The 25,552-nt window shown below is 47.4% G+C and overlaps 2 protein-coding genes across 2 annotated transcripts in view; one reads left to right on the top strand and one right to left on the bottom strand.

The window, feature by feature from the left end:
• The window catches only part of DRC1 (dynein regulatory complex subunit 1), an 89,721-nt gene extending 74,766 nt beyond the window's left edge, over positions 1-14,955 (top strand). The window contains exons 12-17 of the mRNA XM_007938908.1: positions 4,320-4,409; positions 4,978-5,064; positions 7,460-7,614; positions 12,812-12,955; positions 13,543-13,645; positions 14,878-14,955. Of these exons, the coding sequence (XP_007937099.1) occupies positions 4,320-4,409; positions 4,978-5,064; positions 7,460-7,614; positions 12,812-12,955; positions 13,543-13,645; positions 14,878-14,955 (657 nt within the window). The remainder of the gene's footprint in view (positions 1-4,319; positions 4,410-4,977; positions 5,065-7,459; positions 7,615-12,811; positions 12,956-13,542; positions 13,646-14,877) is intronic.
• A 1,426-nt stretch (positions 14,956-16,381) lies between these two features.
• The window catches only part of OTOF (otoferlin), a 137,450-nt gene continuing 128,279 nt past the window's right edge, over positions 16,382-25,552 (bottom strand). The window contains exons 35-47 of the mRNA XM_007938881.2: positions 24,712-24,848; positions 24,454-24,588; positions 24,000-24,137; positions 23,557-23,684; positions 23,283-23,453; positions 22,422-22,582; positions 21,682-21,824; positions 21,211-21,299; positions 20,091-20,189; positions 19,699-19,940; positions 18,982-19,160; positions 18,773-18,873; positions 16,382-16,562 (exon numbers count right to left, since the gene is read on the bottom strand). Coding sequence (XP_007937072.1) covers positions 16,382-16,562; positions 18,773-18,873; positions 18,982-19,160; positions 19,699-19,940; positions 20,091-20,189; positions 21,211-21,299; positions 21,682-21,824; positions 22,422-22,582; positions 23,283-23,453; positions 23,557-23,684; positions 24,000-24,137; positions 24,454-24,588; positions 24,712-24,848 — 1,904 coding nt within the window. The remainder of the gene's footprint in view (positions 16,563-18,772; positions 18,874-18,981; positions 19,161-19,698; positions 19,941-20,090; positions 20,190-21,210; positions 21,300-21,681; positions 21,825-22,421; positions 22,583-23,282; positions 23,454-23,556; positions 23,685-23,999; positions 24,138-24,453; positions 24,589-24,711; positions 24,849-25,552) is intronic.

Below are 25,552 nucleotides of genomic sequence, written 5' to 3'. Positions count from 1 at the left end.
ACATTTGCCTGAGGTAGATACACTCCTTGGAGAGAACACTCATGGGAGAAAGAAGAGCTGTTTATACACAGGGAGACAGCTCAGGGGGCAGGAGTGCATGGAGGGATGGACACATGGAAGAGGTAAGTATCAGGAGGAAGTGGGAGGGGAGCTGTTGCACTGTAGTAAATTGTAGTCAATGTCATGAGACAAAGTGTATGTGAACTGCTGGATGGAAAGTGAATCTGCTGTGTAAACTTTCACCCAAATCACAATTAAAAAAAAAAAGAATAACCCTGAAACATTGTGTGATATAGTGCTGGAAGATGAGTCCCTCAGGTTGGAAGGCACTCAAAATATGACTGGAGAAGAGCTGCCTCCACAGAGTAGAGCCAATCTTACTGATGTGGATAGAATAAAGCTTTTGGGACTTCCATTTGCTGATGTGGCATGACTCAAGATGAGAAGAAACAGCTGCAAACATCCATTAATAACTGGAACATGGAACATGCGAAGTATGAATCTAGGAAAACTGGAAGTTGTAAAAAATGAAATGGAATGCATAACGATCGATATCCTAGGCATTAATGAGCTGAAATGGACTGGTTCTGGCCATTTTGAATCAGACAATCATATGATCTACTATGCCAGGAATGACAAATTGAAGAAGAATGGTGTGGCATTCATCATCACAAAGAATGTATTAAGATATATCCTGAATTACAATGCTCTCAGTGACAGGATAATATCCATATGCCTATGAGGAAAACCAGTTAATACTATTATTATTCAAACTTACACATCAACCACCAAAGCCAATGAGGAAACTGCAGATTTTTACCAATTTCTGTAGTCTGAAACTGACCGAACATGCAATCAAGATGTGTTAATTATCGCTGGTGATTGGAATGCAAAAGTTGGAAACAAAGAAGAATCACCAGTAGTTGGAAAATATGGTCTTGGTGATAGAAATTATGGTGGAGATTGCATGATAGAATTTTGTAAGACCAATGACTTATTCATGGCAAATACTTTTTTCAACAACACAAGTGGTGGTTATACATGTGGACTTCACCAGATGGTGTACACAGGAATCAGATTAACTACATCTGTTGCAAGAGGCCATGGAGAAGCTCAGTATCTTCAGCCAAAACAAGGCCAAGAGATGATTGTGGAACAGACCATCAACTGCTCATATGCAAGTTCAAGTTGAAGCTGAAGATAATTAAAAGAAGTCCATGAGAGCCAAAATATGACCGTGATTATATCCTTCCTGAATTTAGAGACCATCTAAAGAATAGATTTGATATATTGAACACCAGTGACCAAAAACCAGAGGAATTGTGGGATGATATCAAGAACATCACCCATGAAGAAAGCAAAAGTTCAATTAAAAAGACAGGAAAGGATGAGAAGACCAAAATGGATGACAGAAGAGATTCTGAAACTTGAAAGAAGAGTGGCTAAAGCAAATGGAAGAATCGACAGGATAAAAGAGCTGAACAGAAGATTTCAAAGAGCAGTTCGAGAAGACATGGTCAATTATTATAATTAAATGTGTGAAGACTTGGAGTTAGAAAACCAAAAGGGAAGAACACGCTTGGCATTTCTCAAGCTGAAAGAGCTGAAGAAAAAATTTAAACCTCAAATTACAATATTGAAAGATTTCATGGGCAATATGTTGAATGATGCAGGAAACATCAAAAGAAGATGGAAGTAATACACAGAGTCACTATACCAAAAAGAATTGGTAGATGATTCCATTTCAGGAGGTGGCATATGATCAAGAACCAAAACTATTGAAAGAAGAAGTCAAAGCTGCACTGAAGGAACTGGTGAATTGACAGAATACCCACTGAAATGTTTCAACAAATGGAGGCTGTGCGGGAGGTACTTATTCGTCTATGTCAAGAAATCTGGAAGACAGCTATCTGGCCAACTGACTGGAAGAGATCCATATTTGTAGCCATTCCAAAGAAAGGTGATCCCACAAGATATGAAAATTATTGAACAATATCATCAATATCATATGCAAGTAAAATCTTGCCAAAGATAATTTAAAAATGGTTACAGCAGTATATTGACAGAGAACTTCCAGAAATGCAAGCTGGATTCAGAAGGGGACATGGAGTGAGGGATATCATAGCTGATGTCAGATGGATCTTGGCTGAAAGCAAAGAATACCAGAAAGATGTTTACTTGTGTTTTATTGACTATGCAAAGGCATTTGATTGTGTGGATTATAACAAATTGCGGATAACATTGAGAAAAATGGGAATTCCAGAACACTTAATTAAAGGAACCAATACATAAACCAGGAGGCTGTCGTTCAAATGGAAAAAGGGGATACTGTGTGGTTTAAAGTCAGGAAGGGAGTGCGTCAGGGTTGTATCCTTTCACCATACGTATTCAATCTGTATACTGAGCAAATAATCCAAGAAGCTGGACTATATGAAGAAGAATGTGGCATCAGGATTGGAGGAAGTCTTATTAACAACCTGCAACATGCTGATGACACAACTTTGCTTGCTGAAAGTGAGTGTTCTGGTTACCTAGTACCTCTCTGACAAGAATATACCACAAATGGGATGGCCTTAACAGACGAGTTTATTCTCTTACAGTTTAGAGGCTTTAAGTCCAAGTTCAAAGTGCCAGGCACTAGGGGCTGGGTGAAAACCCCTCAACCTTGGGGTCCAGCTTTGCCTCCTGCTCCCAGCCCACTGGAGCTAGAGGTGTTTCTTCACTCGGACAGCTGCTAGCTGCTGAGGCTGACAAACTCAAGATTGACAAGTAAAAAGGCACAGTCCCAATGTTACCAAACCAAATGTCAGGCCATTTAAGTCCATTGTAAGTCCCAAGGTCAGCAGAGCATGGCAGGCTGCTGAACAATGACATGGCTCCAAGCGTGCCATAAGCTCGAGACCATTCCCCAAGGCTGCTGCTTATATTCAGGAAGCAGACCACATTCCCTAAGGCAGCTACTCAGCTGCTCACAGTAGATTCTACCATGGAGTTGATCACCAGTCTCATCATGGGGAATACTACATCCAGGCCTAGCCAAGTTGACACACAAACTTAACTACCACAGTGAGGATGACTTGGAGCACTTACTGATGAAGATTAAAGGCTACAATCTGCAGTATGGATTACATCTCAATACAAGGAAAACAAAAATCCTCCCAACTGGACCAATAAGCAGCATCACAATAGATGGAGAGAGGATTGAAGTTGTCAAGACTTCCTTTTACTTGGTTCTACAGTCAACACCAATGGAAGTAGCAGTCAAGACGTCAAAAGAGGTATGGCATTGGGCAAGTCTATTGCAAAAGACCTCTTTCAAGTGCTGAAGAGCAAAGATATCTCCTTGAAGACTAAGGTGCACCTAACCCAAGCCATGGTATTTTCAGTCACCTCATATGCATGTGAGAGCTGGACAATGAATAAGGAAGACTGAAGTTGATGCTTTTGAGTTGTGGTGTTGGCGAGGTCATGTTGACAGAAGGGACTATTCTCTGGAGAAGGCTGTCATGCTTGGTAAAGTGGAGGGTCAATGAAAGAGGGGAAGCCCTCATCAAGATGGATTGACACGGTGGCTGCAGCAATGGGCTCAGGTATAGTAGGAATCGTGAGGCTGGCACTGGACTGGGCAGTGTTTCATTCTGTTGTACTTAAAGTTGCTGTGAGTTGGAGACGTCTCAGCAGCACATAACAACAACAACTGCCTCTTCTCTGACCACCGAAGGCATGTTTCTGAAGGAGTAAACTGAGAGGTCCTCTTCTTTGTATTTGCAGGCTGCAGTCAGTGGCCACCTCTCCACAGAGCCTTCCCCCAAACTTTCTTAGTTTGGTATGGTCACTCATGTTCCTTACCCACCTGCCTCCCCTCCACTTCCTGTGTGTTGTGTTCTGATATGGCATGTCCATCTCCCTCCTTTCCTTCCTCTCCTCCAACTCAGAGCCAACTGCTATGTTCTAGTAGATATGTGGGGATTAGAACATGAATGAAGTGACATTGGGCAGATGGGAATCTATGACAATCAGGTTTGGACTGCCATGGGGGACTCAGGTATTTGTCCAATGGCTTATTGATAAGTTAGCACCCTTCCGAGGTGGGGCCAGACTAAATCTATGATTAGGATTGGCTTTGTCCCTGGCCTTGCTCCCTGGGATGTCTCTTAGGCCTCCCAGGAAGGTCTTCCTCTGGAGGCCCTGCTGTCCAAAGTCACATGCCTGGAGGTTCTGCTCCATGGAATCGCCTCTGGCTGGTACATACAGGGAGCTTGCAGATCCTAGCACTGGTTTCCGAAAGCTGTCTCTGATTGCTGCTTCCTTCTCCTTAGGGTTTTCTCATTGAAAGCAAACTGCTGAGCCTTCTACTCCCCCTGGACAAGAGTGAATGCTATCTGCTGAGGTTGGACGCCATCTTCTCGGTGAGTTTTCTGGGCTCTGAGTAGATGTGGGGTAGGGATGGAGCCTGCCTCACTCCAAGATAGCTATTATGTTTTCCTGACATTGCCTCAGCGCTGGAATTGATGGGGGATTTTCTGGGGCTTCCCTGGGCTCAGTATGATATCTGTCTCTTTATTTATAAGCCATGCAACAAATTGGCCCCAGACTGTTTACACATCCCCCATCCCTGACCTTCCTTTACTAGTGTTTCTATCTCATGGTCTGGTTCTCAGATTGTGGGTTCTCTCTTGCATCCCCAAACTCAACTATGTGTTTAGCCTCACTTCAGCATTTTCATACCCACAATCTGAATGGAGCCTTTCCTGACTGTCTGAGCACTGTTTCTCTCTATTCTGATGTGTTGGTGCCTCTATTTCACTGCAATTCTCCTCTGAATGCCCTCTGCTCTGTGCCAGGCACCCGGGATACAGAGGGAACAAGCCAAACTTCTTGCTCTTAGGAGCTGAGGGTCCATGTAACTCCCTATCCCTGTGAACTTGCTCAGTTTTCTCTGGTGTGTGTTTGAGTAGCTATCCTATTTTTCCCCAGGCCCTGGGAATTGAAAATGAGGATGATTTGTATAAACTGGTGAACTTCTTCCTCAAATACCAAGCTTATCGTTTACGCTCTAGCCAGGTAAGGTGCAGTATAATGAAAAAGAATTGTCAATTTTCTTGGAAGCCTCAGAAGGCATTGCTGCCTTTGCATAATAAAACATGAACCCAAACCCATTGCCATCAAGTCAATTGTGACTCATAGAGACCCTATCGGTTACAGTAGAACCACCCCCATACGTTTTTTCAAGGCTGTAAATCTTTATGGAAGCAGACTGCCACATCTTTCTCCCACAGAGCAGCTGGTGGCTTCAAACTGCTGACCTTGTGGTTAGCAGCTGAGCTTTAACTGCTGTGCCACCAGGGCTCCTTTCTTTGATTACTATCTCAGGAGAAATAGTGGGGAGTTTATGTCAGGGATAGTTGACATAAGCATATCCCTTGTTATTATTTTATTTAATTTGCAAATAGAAGAATAGATAGAGATGAGACATTGTTCTTATGCTATAGCCCAAAGGGTTTTTTCCCGGGTCCTCCCTCAAAGCCAGGCCTCAGCCACTGTGAGACCAAGCCCACTAAGTTCTGAATATTTTGATACTTAATGTTTTCTGAAAAGCAGAGCCCATTTGTAATACCTATCCTGACTGTAATTGATTTCATTAGGAGAATCAAATATCAGCTATTTGGAAAAAAGAAGCTATCATATTGAAAACTATTTTGAATTTTAAAATAGTTTTAGCTGCCAGCCCCAGCATAAGTATCCTGATACACCTTTGAAAAGAGTTGGCTATCTGAGTGGGCAAAGCCCAAAAACCATAAACGAAAAACAAATAAACAAAAAAGGATCCATTTGACTACATTAAAATAATTCTGTAAAAATGTTCAACTCATATCACAGTAAAGGGCTAATTTCCTTCATACGTAAAGAAATCCTATAAACCAATAATAAAACAACTAACAAATCAATGAATAGACAAAGGATATGAATAAACACTTCATGGAAGAGATGATGCAAATAAATATATGAAAAGATAATCAAGCTTACTTGTAATAAGAGATATGCAAATTAAAACTGCCCTGAATTCCACTTTTCACCTCTTAACGTTGCCAAAACCTGAAAGTTTGGTAACACACAGTGATGGCTGAGGTGTGGGAAATAGGCACTCTCATGGTTGCTGGTGGGAGTATAAATTGTTGTAGCCAACATGGAGGGCAATTTGGCAATATCAGTTACAGATTACAAAATCAAATGCATTTTACTCGGCAGTTCCTCTTCTGGGGTTTTATTCCGTGGATATATCCCAATACATTTGAAATGACGTGTTTATTGTAGATTATTCAATGCAGCATTTGGAATGGCAGAAAATTGGAAACACCTAAATATCTATCATTAAGGAATCAATTAAATAATATATGGTACATATATGCCATCAATCCTCTGTGGAAGGAAGACGGGGCAATCTACTTCTGTAAAGATTTATCACCTCGGAAACCCAATGGGGGTTGTTATGAGTCAGAATCAACTCAATGGCATTGAGTTTTTTTTTTTTTTTTTTTAATATACAATCAAATACTATGCAACCGTAATAAATAAATAAATAAAATGATGTTCTTTATGTGTTTATATTGAAAAAAAATCTCTAAGGTTTATTGGTATGTGAAAGAAACTTAAAATTTAGAACTATGTATATAATGTGTTGTTGTTGTTGTTATTATGTGCCATCAAGTTGGACCTGGCTCATAGCGACCCCTCTTTGGGTTTCCGAGGCAATATCACTATGGAAGTAGATTGCCCAACCTGCCTTCTGAGGAGTAGCTGCTGGGTTTGAACCACCAGCCTTCTGGTTAGCAGTCAAGTGCTTTAGGCACTACACTACCTATATAGTGTGGTAGGAAAGGAAAAGTATGTATAAATATGTGTGTGTATGTATTTGCTTGTATGTCCTCATACAAGCAGTGTGTATATGTGTATATTTGTGCATATATACATAATATTTCTTTGAAAGGATATGTAGGAAACTGATAACATCGTGGGAGGTAAACAGGGAACTGTGGGATGGGAGTAGGAGGGAGACTTTGAAAAGTTAAATATTAAAACAAAATGTAATTTGCATTGTGATTCAAGAAGGTATTATAAAGAGTAAGGTTTATGAATCTCAATAAAATGAACACCTGTGAGGCCAGATTAAGAAACAGCATCATCATTATTTTGAACCCCCTATCTGCCTCTCCCTAGCCCATCTCCCTTCTTTTTCATTTTTCTCCACCTCCACTATTTCTTCCCTTGTGTAAATGTCTCCCTCTGTATCTATAGCTAAACTCTTTGCCATTTTCTTCTTTTCCTGTCTTTCTTTGTATGTCCATGCTGTGCATACCCAACCCATAGTTACCTTGGCATAGTTACCTTTCTCCAGATCAGCCCCTGGAATCTCTGTCCCCATCTACAGGACCAGTCAAGCATGGTGGCAACACAGGAGCTGGTAGAGAAGTTATCCCTCGAAGCAGGAAAGAAGGACAGCCTTTCAGAGGGGGAGCAGGAAGAGAAGGAGGTCCCACTTTCTCCCAGGCTCATCCACCCCAACGATGTCCTCAAGACTTTGGAGGCCTTTGTCATGGGTTTGAACAAGCCCAGGTGGGCTATTGTGCTGAGGGCTTGCTGAGAACTGGGGGAAATGGATGGGATGAGGAGCCAAGTGCACTATAGTGAGTGGAGAAGAGGCTGCTAAGTGGGCACCTGGGAGAGTGATAAAATGGATGTTGGAAAGGAGGGTTGGGGGAGTTATTGAACATATTAGTGAGAGAAATGGAGTGTAGTAGTGGTTTGTGTTATTTAATTTGTCATTCATTCATTCATCAAACATTTGTTGAGGTCTGCCATATGCAGGCACTGTGGGGAAAACACTTTGTGAAGGGAACAATGGTAAGCACATGTACAAGTACTGAGTTGCTTGGAGGAAGATGTGGTTAACTCCTCTGACCTGCTGGAGAAGGCTTTAGAAGGAGCTGGGTGGTCCAATAGAGCCTGGTGGAACCGCTGAGACTATGGCCCCTAGCTGCCCTTCAGGTCTGGAATTGAACCCACACCTGTGGTTTCCAGCCAAACAAAAGACAGGCATATGAGTTGAACATTTACCTCAAGTAGATACACTCCTTGGAGAGAACAATCATGGGAGAAAGAAGGGCTACTTATGCACAGGGAGACAGCTCAGGGGGCAGGAGTGCATGGAGGGATGGACACAAGGAAGAGGTAACTATGGGGAGGAAGTGGGAGGGGAGCTGTTGCATTGTGGTAAACTGTGGTCAATGTCATGAGACAAAGTATATGTGAACTGCTGTATGGAAAATGAATTTGCTCTGTAAATCTCCACCCAAATCACAATCCAAAAAAAAAAAAAAAAGAAGAAGAAGAAGAAGAAGGAGCTGGGGCCAGTGCAGGGTTTTGCTAGGTCGATAGAGTCGAGAGAGAGCATTTCAGAACACAACAGCAGGGGAAAGGCGTGGTGTGTTCAAGTAGTCATGACAGAGTGCCATGGTTCTGGGTGGTGGGCACCGGCAGTAGGGGATGTAGGGAGCTTTGCATGATGTGTCACAGATCTTGGTCTTTACTGTCAGTTGACTGGAACTGGAGACAGTTTTGGAGGAAGGCCAGAAGCCAGAAGTGGGGGAGTGGTGAATGAAACTACATTTTATTTAGAAAGGTCATTTTGGCACAGGGAGGGGTGATCTTGGAGACAAGGAGAGAAATTGGGAGGTTCCTCCAGTTGTTGTTATTGCTAGGTGCCGTTGAGTCAGCTCTGACTCACAGTGACCCTGTGTTCAACAGAATGAAACACTGCCTGGTTCTGCGCCATCCTCACAATTCTTGCTATGCTTGAGCCCATCATCATTGCCACTGTGTCAATCCATCTGGTTGAGGGTCCTCTTCTTTTTTGCTGACCCTTTACTTCACCAGGCATGATGTCCCTCTCCAGGGACTGGTCCCTTCTGACAGCATGACCAAAGTAAGAGACAAAGTCTGGCCATTCTCCCTTCTGAGGAGCATTCTAGCTGCACTTCTTCCAAGACAGATTTGTTTATGGCAGTTCATGGTATTTACAGTATTCTTCACCATCACCACAATTCAAAGGCATCAACTCTTCTTTCGTTTTCCCTATCTATTGTCCAGCTTTCACATACATATGAGGTGATTGAAAATACCATGGCTTGAGTTAGGTGCACCTTAGACTTCAAAGTGACATCTTTGTTCCTTAACACTTTAAAGAGGTCTTTTGTAGCAAATTTGCCCAATGCAATACATAGTCTTATTTCTTAACTCCTGCTTTCATGGGTGTTGATTGTGGATCCAAGCAAAAGGAAATCTCTGACAACTTCAATGCATTCTCCATTTATTGGAATGCTGTTTTTTGGTCCAGTTGTGAGATTTTTTTTCTTTCTTTTTTTTTCATCTTGAGGTATAATCCATACTGAAGACTGTAGTCTTTGATGTTCATCAGTAAGTGCTCCAAGACTTCTTCACTTTTAGCAAGCAAGATTGTGTCATCTACATAGCACAGGTTGTTGATTACTCTTCCTCTAATCCTGATGCTGCATTCTTCTTCAAATAGTCCAGTTTCTCAGATTATTTGCTCAGCATACAGATTGAATAAATATAGTAGAAGGATATAACTCTTCCTGATTTTAAATCATACAGTATCCTCTTGTTCTGTTTGAATAACAGCCTCTTGGTCTATGTAGTGGTTCCTCATGAGCACAATTAAGTGTTCTGGAATTCCCATCCTTTGTAATGTTATCCATAATTTGTTATTATCTGCACAGTTCAATGATTTTGCATAATCAATAAAACACAGCTAAACATCTTTCAGGTATTCTTTGCTTTCAGCCAAGATCCATCTGACATCAGCAATGATATCCCTTGTTCCACATCCTCTTCTGAATCCATCTTGAATTTCCCTGTCAGTGTGCTGCTGCAACCATTTTTAAATTATCTTCAGCAAAATTTACTTCTGTGCACTATTAATGATATTATTATTTGATACTTTCCATATTTTGTTGGATCATCTTTCTTTGGAATCGGCACAAATACATATCTCTTCTACTCAGTTGGCCAGGTTCTGCCTTCCAAATTTCCTGGCATAAATGAGTAAGCATCCGTTTGTTGAAATATCTCAATGGGTGTTCCATCAATTCCTGGAGCCCTGTTTTTCTCCAATTCCTTCATTGTGGCTTGAATTTCTTCTTTCAGTACCATTGGTTCTTGATGATATGCTACCTCCTGGAATAGTTGAATGTCATCCAGTTCTTCTTGGTACAGGGGCTGTGTATTCTTTCCATCTTCTTTTGATGCCTCCTGCATCATTCAATATTTTCCCCATAGAATCCTTCAAACCTGTAACTCAGGGCTTGAAGCTTTTCTTCAGTTCTTTCAGCTTGAGAACTGCCAAGTGTGTTCTTCTCTTTTAGTTTCCTAACTCCAGGTCTTTGCACATTTCACTATAATACTGAATTTTGTCTTCTCGAGCCACCCTTTGAAATCTTCTGTTCAAGTCTTTTATTTAATTATTTCTTCCGTTCACTTTAGCTACTCTACATTCAAGAGCAAGTTTTAGAGTTTCTTCTGATATCCACCTTGGTCTTTTCTTCCTTTCTTGTCTTTTAAATGACCTTTTGCTTTCTTCATGTATGATGTTCTTGATGTCATCCCACAAGGTCTGGTCTTTGGTCACTGGTGTTCAATATGTCAAATCTATTCTTCAGATGGTCTCTAAATTCAGATGGGATATAATCAGGGTCATATTTTGGCTCATGTGGACTTATTTTCTTCAGCTTCACCTTGAACTTGCATAGGAGCAATTGATGGTCTGATCCGCAGTCAGCTCTTGGCCTTGTTTTGACTGATGATATTGAGCTTCTTCATCACCTCTCTCCATAGATGTAGTCAGTCTGATTCCTGTGTATTCCATCTGGCGACGTCCATGTGTATAGCTGCCATTTATGTTGTTGAAAAAAAGAAAAATAGTTGCAATGAGTACGTCATTGGTCTTGCAAAATTCTATCATGCAATCTCCAGCATCATTTCTATCACCAAGGCTGTATTTTCTAACTACCAATGATCCTTTCTTATTTCCAATTTTCACATCCCAATCATCAGTAAGAATCAAAACATCTTGATTGAATGTTTGGTCAATTTCAGACTTAAAAAGTTGGTAAAAGTTTTTAATTTCTTCATCTTTGGCTTTAGTAGTTGGTGCATAAATTTGAATAATAATAGTATTAACTAGGGAGCTCTGGTGGCATAGTGCCTAAGGCATTTGACTGCTAACCAGAAGGCTGGCAGTTCAAACCCACCAGCTACTCCTCAGAAGGAAGATTAGGCAATCTATTTCCGTAGAGATACTGCCTTGGAAACCCAAGGAGGGGTCACTATAAGTTGGAAATGACTTGACAATCGTGAGGTTTTTTTTTTTTTTTTTGTTAGTATTAACTGGTCTTTCCGGTAGGCTTAGGGATATTATCCTATGACTGATAGCATTGTACTTCAGGATAGATCTTGAAACTTTCTTTTTGACAATGAATGTGACACCATTCCTCTTCAATCTGTCATTCCCAGCATAGTAGACCATGTGATTGTCTGATTCAAAATGGCTAATACCAGTCCATTTCAGATTATTAATGCCTAGGATACTGGTCTTTATGTGTTCCATTTTATTTTTTACAACTTCAAATTTTCCTAGATTCATACATTCCATGTTGCAATTATTAATGAATGTTTGCAGCTGTTTCTTCCCATTTTGAGTCATGCCCCATCAGCAAATGAAGGTCCTGAAAGCTTTACCCCATCCATGTCATTAAGGTCGACTCTACTTTGAGGAGGCAGCTCTTCCCTAGTTGTATTTTGAGTGCCTTCCACCCTGAGGGGCTCATCTTCTGACACTATATCAATATTTCAGGGCAATTCATAAAGTTTTCTGGTGATATATCAGACAGTGTTTCACTGTTATTCATAAGGTTTTTAGTGACCAAGTTTTTGAGAAGTGAATGGCTCTGTCCTTCTACCCAGTCTTAGTATGGAAGCTCTGCTGAAACCTGTCCACCTGGGTGACCCTGCTGGTATTTGAAATACTGGTGGCATAGCCTCCAGCCTCACAGCAACACAGAAGCTACCACAATATAACAAACTGACAGACGAGTGGTGGTCATCTAGTTGAGAGACAACAATTTCCTGGATTAAGACCATTATAGAGGGGATGGAGGGGAGATCACAATTTTGAGAGCTCTTTTGGATGTGTTGGCGAAAGAAATGAGTATAGTAATGAGCTACAAGAAGCCCTGGTGGCACAGTGGTTAAGCACTCATCTGGTAACCAAAATGTCAGTGGTTTGAACCCACCAACCACTCTGCAGGACAAAATGAGGCAGTCTGCTTCTGTAAAGATTTATAACTTTGGAAACCCTATGGAGCAGTTCTGCTCTGTCTTACATGCTTGCTATGGGTCAGAATTGACTTAGCCTCAATGGGTGGGTTTAATGAGCTTTAAAGCCATTGAGGGAAACTGATTTGAAAGAAAGAGGGAGTGGATGAAACTCCAGTGATGTTTTCACAGAGGTGACCCAGAATCCCCACCAAGAATCAGGAAATTGAAGATAAGCATGTTTAGTTTCTGAGAATCTGCCATAATCTGATAAACTTTGTAGTTGAGTGGGTTGGGGATGGGCAGAAAAGCAGTAATGTGAATGCAGGCCATGGCTTTGTGAGGGCAGGAGTCTGACTGGCAATGCAGGGGGCCTGGGCATGCCAGGTGGAGGTGATAACACCAGTGCTCTTGCCCTCAGGGACCCTCGAACACCACTGAAGAAGTGGAAGGAATTGAGAGATGACTCCAAGGACTCTGAGTACTGGAAGGCCCTGACCACGGTGATCCCTCCCGCCAAGCAGAACCTCTGGGATGCGCTGTACACAGCCTTGGAGAAGTACCAGTGAGTGTTTATGTCATGAGGTCCCTGGGTGGCACAAACAGTGTGTGTGCTCCAGTACTGAGCTAAGGATTGGTGGTTTGAACCCGTCCAGTGGTACCATGAATGAAAGGCTTGGTGATTTGCATCCATAAAGGTTATTACAGCCAAGAACTCAGTATGGAGCAGTTCTACTTTGTAACTCAGGGATCACCATGACTCAGAGTTGACTTGATGGCAGTAGGGTTGTTTTTTCTTGGTTTGTGATGTCATGGGCCAGGAGAAAGAGGGAGCTGGGAGGGTAGGAGGGGGGAGGATCCTGTTCACAGCAGTCACATTTACATGCTCATGTGAGATCTTGGAGAGGAAAGCTGCCTTTGACTGGGAGGGCAAGTCCTGTGGGGGCAGGATGAGGGCAAGTCCCAGCTCTGCTTGTCTGTTCTGTCAATGAGGGTTGCTCAGGGCTGGATGATAAGTGAAGCTTGTAGGAGCAATGTGAACTTCTGAGGTTCTCCTCCACCTCCAACCAGAACAGAAATTCAGAGATCCTGGCCCTAACTAGGCAGAAGATGGAGATTCAGTGGACCTCTAACTTATTTTTCTGCCCACAGCCTCATCTTGACTGAGAGGGCCAAGCTGCTGATGGAAAATGGTTCTCTAGAGCAACAGAACACGGAGCTCCAGATTCTGCTGCAACAGTATCTTGATTCCAAGGTGGGTGGTGGGGACCCTCCAAAGAGAGTAGGCAGGCAGGGATGGGGGGCTGGAGTTGATGGTGGGAAATGAGGACCCCTCCCCAGCAGAGGCAAGCAAGCTTGGAGATGTCATGCAAAGAATCAACAGCTGGGCTTCAGGTTGAGACAGAACCATCAGGCGAGGGAATGGATATTGCCTGACTTCTCTTCCAGGATGGCTGGCCTGGAACAGTGCCCCCTGGATGCCCATGATTTGTGGTACCAGCTGCCTGCTGGAAACCACTCCTATCAGTGGAGTGCCAAAGCCAGCACTAACTGCAGCTTGCAGGGCCCTGCATGTGTGTTTTCTTCTTTTATCCTAACCACCAACCCATGGAGTAGCTAGGGCAGACATTATTCTCCTTATTTCACAAAAGGAGTCATAACTTGGAGACCTTGTGATTTGTTCAGAGCTCTAGGCCCTTCCCACTTTGGCAGCCCAGGTTCTCTGGCACAAGGAGAGGGTCTCTCTCCTGGCAGCTGTCCTCTGGCCCTCTCACCTGCCTACTCTGATGATTGTTGTGGCAACTTCCCCATGCCGTGCAAGAGGAGAGCTGTCACAATCTCTGCTTCAAGGGAAAGAAAGCTTTCATCACACAGTTTCTTGCACTGCTCTGCGAGTGGGTGGTCCTTCACACAGACACTGAGGCCCTGGCCAAAAGGGTTGTGAGTGACACACTGAGCTGCCCATGTGAGAGATGACGGGCCAGCCACAAGTCCACGCACAGGGGATTTGAGGCCCTGGCATGGTCTTGGGCCCCAGGCTACACCCAAAAGAGGGACCTGGTGAATGTTGGCATCATGATGGTCTCTTGGCCTGTGAAAGAGACTCAGACATTTGGGGACTATTTGGCCTATGCTTCTACCAGTGCAACTGTGTACAAAATGATGGGGAGGGAGGAAGTAAGAGCAGGGCTGGAGCAGGGATGGGATGGGCAAGGGAAAGAGGTGAAGATCTAAGAGACTGAGTTAAAGGGGATATTAACAACATAACCAGAGGTTAGCTAAGTGGAGTAGAAGCTAAGCAAGAAGGTCCAGGACTCGCCTTCCACTGGAGGTCAGACTGTGGGCTTTTGAAGACCTCTTTGGAGAAGGAATGCATGCAGATATTTGGAGATGTGTGTGAGAGCCAGCATGTGCAATTGACCCTACAGAGGTCATGGGGAAGGGAGGCCCTGGGGAAAACCTAACGACTTCCACTTTCTTTTCCAGATAAACTCTGAATTGCAAGTTCCTCCAACTCAGGTGTTCCGGGTACCCACAAAAGAGAGTGAGGCCTCAAAGGGCTGATGGGTGTCAGGGTGGGTTTGGGTGCTATAGCTGGCACAAACCACCCTGGGTGCTGTACCTGGCCCTCTCTGGATTTGCCAGAGCTGTTTTGTAGGGCCTGTCAAAATGTCATTATGATTAAAGTCTTTTGAAAGTTATGTCTGCATCTCTTTATCAAGGCCCCTGCCTCTTGTGTCATGAGGGGACTTTGTAAGCCTTGGGTCATGGTGTGAAAACAGCATGTCTGTGAGACAGAGGCAAGCCCAGTGGCATGGGGCATTTGCTTTCCCCAAGTGAAGGATAGGAGCTCTGGTAGCATAGTGCCTAAGGCGTTTGACTGCTAACCAGAAGGCTGGCAGTTCAAACTCACCAGCCACTCCTCAGAAGGAAGATGGGGTAATCTACTTCCATAGAGATACTGCCTCGGAAACCCAAGTAGGGGTTGCTATGAGTCAGAAATGACTTGATGGCGGTGTTTTTTTTTTTTTTTGAGTGAAAGGTGGTGCTCTTAGGTTCTTATGGGACTTATTGCTTTTGACTGGCTTCAGGCCCAGTGTGCCCTCAAGGCCATGGGCAGGCAGCCTTGTACCTTAAGCCAGGTTTGAACGCTGGCCTACAAGAGCCTAGCCATAGGGGGAAAGCCACAGGGGCAGCTGGTACAGAGTAACAAACCTTGGGGTGCCCCACACTGGGGGCTCTCCCTTCACTTGACCTTATAGACATCAGCACAGTGTTTGGTTTCTTTTATTAAGAGAAAAATCACCACTCAAGAAAGGAAAAACAGTCAATAGGAACCCAGCTCAGGCAGGCAGGGGCAGCACTGTAAGTACAAACTGAAGGGTATGGCAAGGCAGGAGCTGCAGGGTGCACTGGGTGCCTGAGGGGCAAGGGTGAGGACACAAGGTGTTCACTCTCATTCTGCTCCTCCTCTAGGCCTGGGAGCACGAGGCGGCAGAAGGGGCCCTGGGAAGCAATGCACACCCACTGGCAGGACAGGGCCTGTGCATGTGGGGTGCTCCAAGGGACGCACTCAAGGGGCTGTCTGGGGTGGAGCAACAGGCAGAAGCAGCCACCCAGCAGGATTTGTGCATAGGGTCTGGCCCACTTCTGCAGAACAGACTGATACTGTCTGGAGGGGACGATGTGTTTTGCTTATTCATTCTTTTGGAAGCACTGGACACTGGCCCATGATTCTTGGTTAATTTCATTTAAGTCCTGGAGCTGGAAGGCCTGAGGGAGGATTTGGGGCCCCTTCCTCTGCAGCCAGGGCCAGAAGGAGAGTGGTGGCTCAGTAAGGTAGGGCCAGAGAGAAATGCTCCACCCCTGTCCATTCCTACTGTCCACAAACCCCGCAGGCAAAGAGGGGGAAACAGTCCAAGCCACAGGAAGTGCAAACAAAGCAGACCAGGGGAGAGAGGGAGAGGAGCTGCAGGGAGAAGAGCAGCCTTCATGCCCCGAGGAGCTTCTTGACCATGTAACCAGGAAGGCTGTAGAGGAAGAGGGCCAGCATGAGCAGCCCCAGCAGGGCCAGCACGATCTTGATGATAAGCCACTTGTAGCGGGTGCAGATGAGGTACTTGATGGACTTGAGAGGGTTGAGGAACCAGACGAAGGCAGTGTCTGGCCGGCTGCAGGAGGGAGAAGCATTGATCAGGCAGTGAGCAAGAGCCACCTCCCAGGGCACTCTAGCCCCTCAGCCCTTCTAGACCCCAAGAGGCCATGGCATAGCTGAAGCCTCAAAAGTAGTGCGTGCTGGAGCCAGGACTGAAGCCCACTTCTGAGCACCAGGCTTGCTAGAAAGGAAACCTGCCCTCTGTGCAGGGCACTGGTGCCTCTGATCTCCGTCCAAGGCCGGGACAACATTTTTGGAAGTTGAGCATCCCTCCAGCCTCTGCTGGGACACGCACAGTGATGGGTGCTCACTACATGCAGAGGCAGCCTTTGAGCTGCAGGCAGTTCTAGTTATTAGAAGCCCCCTTCTCTTAGCAGTTTATTGTCTGTGGTCTGGAGCTGTCCCTCATCCTCTCTCAGTGGGACCAGTATTTCTCAATCTCTTTCTCTTTCTATGAACACAAGTGTCTGCCCTACCACACCATACCAAGAGTCCCTGAAGCTCCAGAGGGGTGTGTGCCACCCTCATCAACTTGTTCACCCCAGGGTGCAAATCACTGCTCTACTACCTCTGTACTAAGAAGTGCTTGTTGAGTTGTACTTTCTGTCTGTGTTGCAAAAACCATAGGCTTTATAAAATGTCAAGATATAAAATTAAAGTATTAACTTTGTCCTGTCAAACTACCTCCCCACCACTTCCTCGAGGACATGGACCATACACTGCCAGAGATGAGCATGGCATTAAGGGCTACTGCAGAGAGTGGGTGTGGGGACAAGACACCTGACTGTCCAATCCCAGTTGTGACAGGCAAGTTAGGAACCTCTTTGGACATCAGTTTCCTCATTTGCTTATAAAATGGGGCTACAAATAGTATCTCCCTCCTTGGGCTGGTGAAAAGGTTAAGTGAGACAATGAATGCTAAGTTCTGTCAGTGCTGGACAGGGAGTGGGTGCTCAGACCTGCTGGCTTATCCTGCAGGGCAGAAGATCCCAGAAAACTTCTACGAAGTAGGACACTGCCAGAAACTATTTAGGACTGCCTGGATAATCCTAGGCAAAGCCTTTCTTTCCCCTTCCCTGGCTGCATCTGACCTTCTTTCTGCCAATGAGGTTGGGTTTGGCTGTCAGGAAAGTCACTGAGAAAGGAAGTGGCATAGTGTGAGGAGCACTGCATTGGCAATTCAGAAACCCAGACTCAAGCCCTTGTGGCACAGTGCCTAAGGCATTTGACTGCTAACCATAAAGTTGGCGGTTCAAACCCACCAGCCACTCCACAGAAGGAAGATTGGGCAATCTACTTCCGTAGTGATACCGCCTTGGAAAGCCAAAGGGGGTCACTATGAGTCAGAATTGCCTCAACGGCAGTGAGGTTGGTTTGAGGCTCGAGCCCTAGCTCTACCCCAATTTGTTGGGTGATATTGGGCAAGTTCTATAAAAACCTAAAGCTGCCATTTCCAGTTCTGAGTCTATGATTCTATTAGGAAAAACCTGAAGGTACTGTGTGTGTGTGTGTGTGTGTGTGTACTCCACATGCTAACCAGCTCATGGGAAGTCCCACACTCAGGAGGAGCTGGGGCTCAGGCCCCGAGGATCTTCTTGACCAGGTAGCCAGGCACAGAGTAGAGAAAGAGGGCGAGGAGGAGGAGCAGCAGTGCAAGTAGCAGCAGTTTGAGGAGCAGCCAGCGGTATGTGTGCCACAAGAAGTAGCGGGCCGACTTGAGAGGGTTCAAGAACCAGATGAAACTTGTGTCTGGTCGGCTGCAGCAGCAAGAGGAGCAGAGGGAGCAAGAAAAAAGGACAGAGAGGATGAAAGGATCAAGAGTTAGGTGCAGGAAGGGGCCCAGGCAGAGATGGAGGCAGACCCTGGCTGAGAATATTTCATTCTGGGCACCACCCCACCCCACCATCAAAGCTGGCTGCCTCCCCCACCCCCACCCCCCATCAGAGCTGCTTTCCTAGGCAGAGCATTCATCTCAGAAGTGCTCATTCCCTGCACTGATATTCCATGTTCACCTGAGCAGGCTGGGTTCTGAGGGATGTGGTGGGACTCAGGGAGCAGGGTGGGGAGGGGTGGAGGAGCCCTACAGTGAGGATGTGGCCCAGGCAGTGACCAAGAGGGCAGTGGTATCAGGAGAGTGGTGAGGGCAAGAAAACCAAAGGGTTCTGGTCCAGCTCTGCGCCCTCCCTCCTGTTCTGTTCCTGTGCAGGTCCAGGCAGGGGCACTCACTTGGGTTTCTCTAGAGGGTCGGGCTCATTCCGGGCCAGGCCCACTGGATTCTTCTCCGCCTCTTCAGCTGTCAGAAGATGCAACTCTGCCTCCACCTTGCCCTGCAGAGAGGAGACAGCTAGGTCCCAGTGCCCAGGTCAGGTGTCAGGCTCTCAGCACCCCAGCCTGTCCCAGCCCTGCTTACTGCCCCAGTAGGAGGTGGTGCCCACCGTGAGCTCAAACTCGTCATTCTCATTCCGGGCCAGGAGGGGCCACCAGCCCTTGACACGCTTCTGCTTGAAGATGGAAATCAGGGGCACGTCCACCTCCCCCGTGGCCATCTCCATGGTGCACTGCTTGGCTGTCTTTGCACCCCGCGGGAACCGGTTCAGGTCCAGTTCAATGGCCCCTATGTAATCTCAGAATCAGCTTTGGGTTGCACTTGGCAGAGCAGGAGCTCCTGACCCCTTGCTGCTGAGTGCAGACTGCCCTGCATCTCTTCCTCTTGTTCCCTCTCCAGCTCCTTGTTCCCTGACTGCCCCTTCAGCCTGGAGGACCTCTCCTGATGTCTGCCACCCGCCCCCTTGCTGTGTAGCCAACTGCAAAATCCTGCCTACCTCACAAAGGTGGCCCAGATGCAAATTAGAGTTTTAAGGAGAAACCTGATATTACAGAGCAGCAAACTGAGGCCAAGGAGGTTCCTCAACTTCTTTAGGAAGCCTTACTCATACCCTCAGCATTACTGGCTGCCACCTCCTTAGAGCACAGAAAGGCCCTGTCGGCACTGGTGGACACTGAGGACAACTGCCCTGGGCATAGTTAGGTGCATCCTTGAGGCAGGGACCCAGGGGGGTCCACCTCTCCATGCCCCCTGCCTTTCCTCAGTTTCGGTTCCTGGATGCCCCCGCCCCACCCACAGTGCCACCCCATTTTGCGCAGCTCTGCACCCAGGAAGTCATCTGCGGAGAAGTGATCCGCATCCCAGATCTGTAGGGTGAGCCGTGCGGGGATCTTGTATTCCGTCTCGTCCCAGGAGAACATGGACTCCTTCTTGGAGATAACGATCTTTTCTTCAGCCGCTAGGTAATCGAAGGGGAACAGGTAGCGCCAGTTGAAGTTTCCCTCACCAGTGAGGGAGTGGTAGTGGACGTCTGTGTCCTGCTTGTCCTCCTGCTGGCCCTTCAGCCACCTGTGGGCACCACAAGCTCTAGACCTGGCGGCCACATCCCCAGGACCCCTCACCACTCCACAGCTCCCCTTTTCCTCTCCCACCTCTCCTGCCTCCCAGGAGGTGGGACACCCAGTTTAGCACTCCCCAGCCCAGGGCCCCCTCACCTACCCACGCACAAAGATGTCACTGGACTTCTCCCCAGTGAAAAAGTCATCATCCTCCAGGACCACCTCATCCGTGTTCCACACGATGACCCGAAGCTCATACCTGGGCAGGTGGAGGGGGTGTGAGAAACAGCCTGGGAATAGGGTGATCCTGGGCTCTTAGGAGGGGAGAGGGCTGGCTGTGTGTGTGTGTGGGAGTGGTGGTGGTGGTGGTGGTGGCTGAAGTGAGGCCGGGTGCAAGTTTTCCCCTGGCTCCAGAGGCTATGAGAGCCCATGAAATCTGGTTTATGTCTTTGCGCCCAAAAAGGATTTTCCCTCAAGGTGTAATTGTAATTATAGATAAGTAGTTACACTGCAACCATAAGCAACAAGGTTGCACCATCTACTAAAAAATGATTCCAGTGTGGCTCTCAGTGGAGTTACAAGTACGGAATCTAAAGTCCTGGATTGCAAGCCTAGGGTGACCCAAGGTGCCGGGGTGCCTCCTAATGGCAGGCATTGGAACAGCAGGCTTCCTTAGAGGATATTCCAGGCAGAACTGGCTGCATAATTTGCAGGGCCCAGTGCAAAATGAAAATGTGGGCCCCCTATTTAAAAAATCATTAAGAATTCAAGATAGCAACAGCAGAGCACAAGTGTGGGGGCCTTCTGAGCATGGGGCCCAGTGAAACTGACCCTAATTCCAAGGTCTGAGGTGTCAGAGCTGGCAGGGACTAAGTCCTGCCACTTCACAGGTGGGAAAATGAACAAGCAGGGAGGCAAAGTGACCTGGCCAGAGTCAACTAAGAGAGGCAGGTGGGTTTGCTCCTGCTCCACTGCCCTTTCCACTGGGCTACCTCCCACCTCTTCCAATGCTCTTTTCTGTACTCCTCATTGGTACTTTATTAGAAAACATCATAGAACTTGAGATTAGCCTGAATGTGGGGACAAAGCAGAGCCAACTCTCAGGGGTCCTCTGTGTGAGTGTGTGAAGGCAGCTGCCTGCATGGAGGTATGAGCATGTGTGTGGGAGACAGAAGAAGGCCACCTGGGCCTGGAACCCAGATAGGAAGGACTAGGTCTCAGGCCTGGACGCTGGGTGGGGTGGGGGTAGGGAGGGAGCAGTGCCAGGCCCATTTGCTTACTTCTTGGGCTTCCGGGGTGAGATATCCAGAGGTGTTCCAGGGGCTGGCATATCCATGGGGAACATGTCCACCCAGAGCTCCAGACGGCCCTGAAGGAGGGAGGCGGCATGGCAGATCTCACCACAGGCTCCTTTCCTTTGCCCAAGGTCAGCTCTCCTCTCCCTCCCACACTTCATCCTGTCAAGGACCCATCTCATCACTTTCCATCGTTGGATGCCAAGAATGTACATGATGTCACCAATAGCCAATCACAGCTTCCAAGGGAGAAAACCCAGGTCACCATCTGAGCTGATGTCATTTTCACTCAAAGCAAAGATACGTAAGTACCCTTTCAGTTTCCCTGAAGGACCTTGGTGTCTGGGGGGGTGCCTGCCAGGCTTTGGGGAATGCAGGGAATAGCATAAGGCCCTGCTTCTGGACCTAGCGATTCCCAATACCAAAGAACCCCAGATCTGGCCAGGCAAGCATCACCTGCTCGATGCCGGGCTTGTCAGGGTTGAGCAGTGGCCGTGCCTCCACATGCTCGGGCACCAGGCGGCAGCCCACGCGGGGGATGTCCTCCCAGTGCCTCAGGGCGCACAGCGACACGTGCTCCTCCGTGGGCTTCCTCTGACCTGTGGGCCATGTGGATCAGCATGCATGGGGCTCCACAGAACCCAGGCAACCATGTTGAGTCCAAGAACCCCCTGAGCCACCACTCATTTGCCTCACTTCCATTTTACTATTGGGGAAACTGAGGGACAGAGTGAGAAGTGTCTTGCCTAAGATCCCAGCAGTCCTACAAGGCCCAGAGAGGTCTCTGTCAATGGGTTCGCTGTGCCTAGGGAACCTGACCAGGGAATCTTCTCACTGGGCTGAGACAAGGGGCCAGGGAAGGAAAATCCACTTCCTATTCCAACATCATGAGTGTGGGCATCACAAGGTCCCACCATAGGGACATCCTGATTCTCTGGGAGGTGTCACATTAGAAGGAAGGGAGAGGAGCCACACAGACCTGGGCCCACACTTTCACTCTGCCTCTTATGAACTATATGACCTTGGAGAAGTCACTGAAACCCTTTGGGGTTTCAGTTTCCTCATCTGCAGAATGGGGATAACTTGGGCTAAGGAAACTCCAGGCCAGGTCTTGAGGTCCTGCCACAGGGAAGTGTGGGGCCCTGGACCCACTACATACACACCCTCTGCCTTGGCTGTGTTCAGTGACTAGTTACCATTTTCATCTTCAATCTCTGAGGGCCCTGTAAAGACACAGTTGGCCACCTTGACTCTCCCAGGGGGCCCAAAGTGGGGGCCGTCCACTTTGCCTTCCTTGCAGAGTCGGGTCAGGATCTGGCTGGGTGTCATAGGATCCCGCCAGATATTGTAGCCATGTCTGTGGAAGAGGCAATGCAGGCTTGATAAGGTGGGGGCAGTGCCATCCCAGGGTAGCCACTAACTTGGGCCAGGTCTCTTCAATTCACTCTTGCCCTGTGTCAGCAGTTGGGTTTCACCCTGGGCTCCAGGCTCAAATGAGACACTGGGTCTGCTGCAGACGATCCCTCCTATGCCAGCCCTGCCCCACATGCCCAATGCCCTCCATCCTTTCAGCATGAGCACCCAGCCTCCAGCCAGCCCCAATCTAATGCCTCCCTGCCCCAACTCTGTGCCTACCCTCTGGAGGCCTCAAAGACTCCCATGAGGAAACTGATAACAAGAGAGGTTAAGGCTTTGGCCAAGGTCATACAGCCAGGCCAGGGCTGAGGCTGGCCCAGATTCCTCGGGGATCTGGAATCCAAGGCTGTTCCTAGTGCACAGTGCTCCCTTTCTTCCCTAGCTCGCCTCACCTACTCCCTGCCTCTAGCCCATTGTTCTCTCCTCATCCTATCTCCTCTCTCTTGGAATACTCTGGATCCCTCCTTGTCTTAGAATTAATTGTAGTCCTGGCCCCTGATGGGTGTGCCCAGTACCTGTAGGGGCTGAGGCCTGGCATGAGACAGAAATCATAACATGTCTACTTTGCCAAATCACCAGGCTCTGAATTTTGTTTCTAGAGTCTCACTACAGCTAGCAAACTCTGTCCCTGCCCAACACACGTGGAGTAGGTCTGGGCGATGCCACAGGTGGCACGGTGCTTGCTGTAGAAGCGGTTCTCCAGGTCAATCTTGGTTTCCCCAATGAGGTCATCTGTGCCCACCAGATCCCAGTCATAGATGGCCACCGTCAGCATGGACTCCATGGGGAAAGAGGCCTCGATGTCAAAGGACCTGTATGGGGTGGTTGTTAGGAGAAGGGGTGAAGGCCATGCTGGGAGGTGGTGTGGGCTGGAGAAATCACAGTGGGCCAGGGGAAAGTGCCAGGAGGCCTTACTTTCCAAAGACAGGGTTCAGTTGCTTGGAGATATAGTTCTCCTTGTCGCGGATGTCAGTCTTGCCTAGCCGGATGGCAATGTAGGGGTCAGCCTTGCCGTTGATGTCTGCAGGGTGCAGGTCTGTGGCCTGGGGTAAGGAAGGGGTGCTGCCTGAGCAGACTCCTCAAAAGTTCCTACCTTCCTCATCTTCCACTGTGCCCACCCTGCTCCCTGGCGGTCCTATGATACTGAGGGGCAGGGGTAGCAGCACTGGACGGGAGTGTGACCATGGGTAAGTTGGTCTCTGGGCCTTGGCTTCCTCCTCTATGAAAGACTAGACCTTCCTCTTCTATAAGGGACTAGGACCTTCTGGTGCCTCCCAGTCTAGCCTATTCATTTGCAGTGGCTACTGCCCCTCCCTGTTAGGAAAAATGGAGAGAAAGAGTATGTGGGGGAGCCTCACCCGGACCACATAGATTCGGACCAGCACGTTGATGGGGTCATTGCTGGGGATGCCCTGGAACATGCCATAGGTGGGGTCATAGCCAGCTTCCCGGGATACATCCTCTGGGAGTGGCACTTTGTACACACAGAGGGAGCCCTGAGAGGAGGTAAGCATGGGTCAGGGTGGAGGTCCACACACATGCACAGTTGGGAGAGACAGGGGTAGGGGGCATTGAAAATAGCAATAGCATCTGTGGGTCTGAACCCATTGGATTATGATGGGAGTCTGGAAGGAGTGGCCAGAGCAGGGAGAAGGCTTGGGAGCTCAGGGCAGATGTTATTTACCAATCAGCATGGAAGTGTTTTTATATTTTAAGTACCAGTCCATCTGACTGTGGGCTCTGGGCTTGGGGGTGTGGAGAAGAGCTGGGCCAAGGGCTTGGGGGCTGGGCCCCTCTCCTCCCCTGTCTGACCTTGAACCGGCCCACAATGCGTTCCTCCTCAGTGGAGCCATCCTCGTCGTCCCCCGTCTTGCCCCGCAGCAGGTTGAAAGTGTGCAGCCAGTCCTCAAAGTTGTCAAACTCTGATTCCAGCTCCTTAGGGTACACCTGAGCCAGGCCAGTACGTCAGAGGGACAATGCCTATCCACTGGCCTTCATCCTGTCCCACTTGTCCCCCGTCTGCTGCCTCATGCCCCAATTCCCTGGAGTGGTCTGCTCCCAGGCCCTCACCTTAAGTTCATCAATCTTGGTTTTTTTCTTCTCAGGGGCCTCAGACCCCTGGCCAGAGCTGGGGCTCTGGGTTCTCTTCTTCTTCTCTTCCTTTGCAGTCTTTGCCTTCTCTCTGCCCTTCATCGGCCCCTTCAGGCCTGGATGGGAACAGAAAAAGAAGTTCCCAGTCAACCAGGTGAGGAGGCGGGGCAGAAATCACCATGCAGAAAGACCTGGGTTCAAGACTCACCTCCACCACTAATTTACTGAAGTCATTTAACTTTTTGGGCCTTAATGAGCTCATCTGTAAATGCAGACAATAATTCCTGGTGTGCCTGCCTCACACAGTGGAAGGGAATGTGAACAAAGATTGACATCGTGCTCTTTGGCAGAGCGGGGCTGGGAAGGCGCATGGGACAGGGAGACAGGAAACCTGTGGCTGTGCAGCACTGGGCTAGCTCACTTGCCTTTCTGGGCCTGCCTGTCTACACATCATTAATAAGAGGATTGTATTGTATCAGTATTTCCTAAACCACATTCAACAGACCAGTTGTAGGTGTTGTGGATATGCTTTAGATGAAAGTATATTATGGTCAAGTAAGTTAGGAAAAATCTTTTATATTGTCTTTCTTATTTTATAACAGTGAGTCAACTCAGACTCAGGGTGATCTCATGTGGATCAGAGTAGAACTGTGCTTCACTGGGTTTTCAATGGCTTGTTTTTTGGAAGTAGACCTTTCTTCCTAGGTGCCTCGGGGTGGCCCTGAACCTCCAGTCTTCTGGTTAGCAGTTGAGGGCATTAACTGTGCTACTCATCTTCCTTTTAGAGATTTATAGTATACATTTGCATGTTAAAGGCTCT

This window comes from Orycteropus afer, unplaced genomic scaffold, assembly GCF_000298275.1.
Source record: "Orycteropus afer afer isolate SDZICR_OR568_19922 unplaced genomic scaffold, OryAfe1.0 scaffold00054, whole genome shotgun sequence".
NCBI classification, from domain to species: Eukaryota; Metazoa; Chordata; class Mammalia; order Tubulidentata; family Orycteropodidae; genus Orycteropus; species Orycteropus afer.
This window is presented reverse-complemented; position numbering and strand designations above follow the sequence as displayed.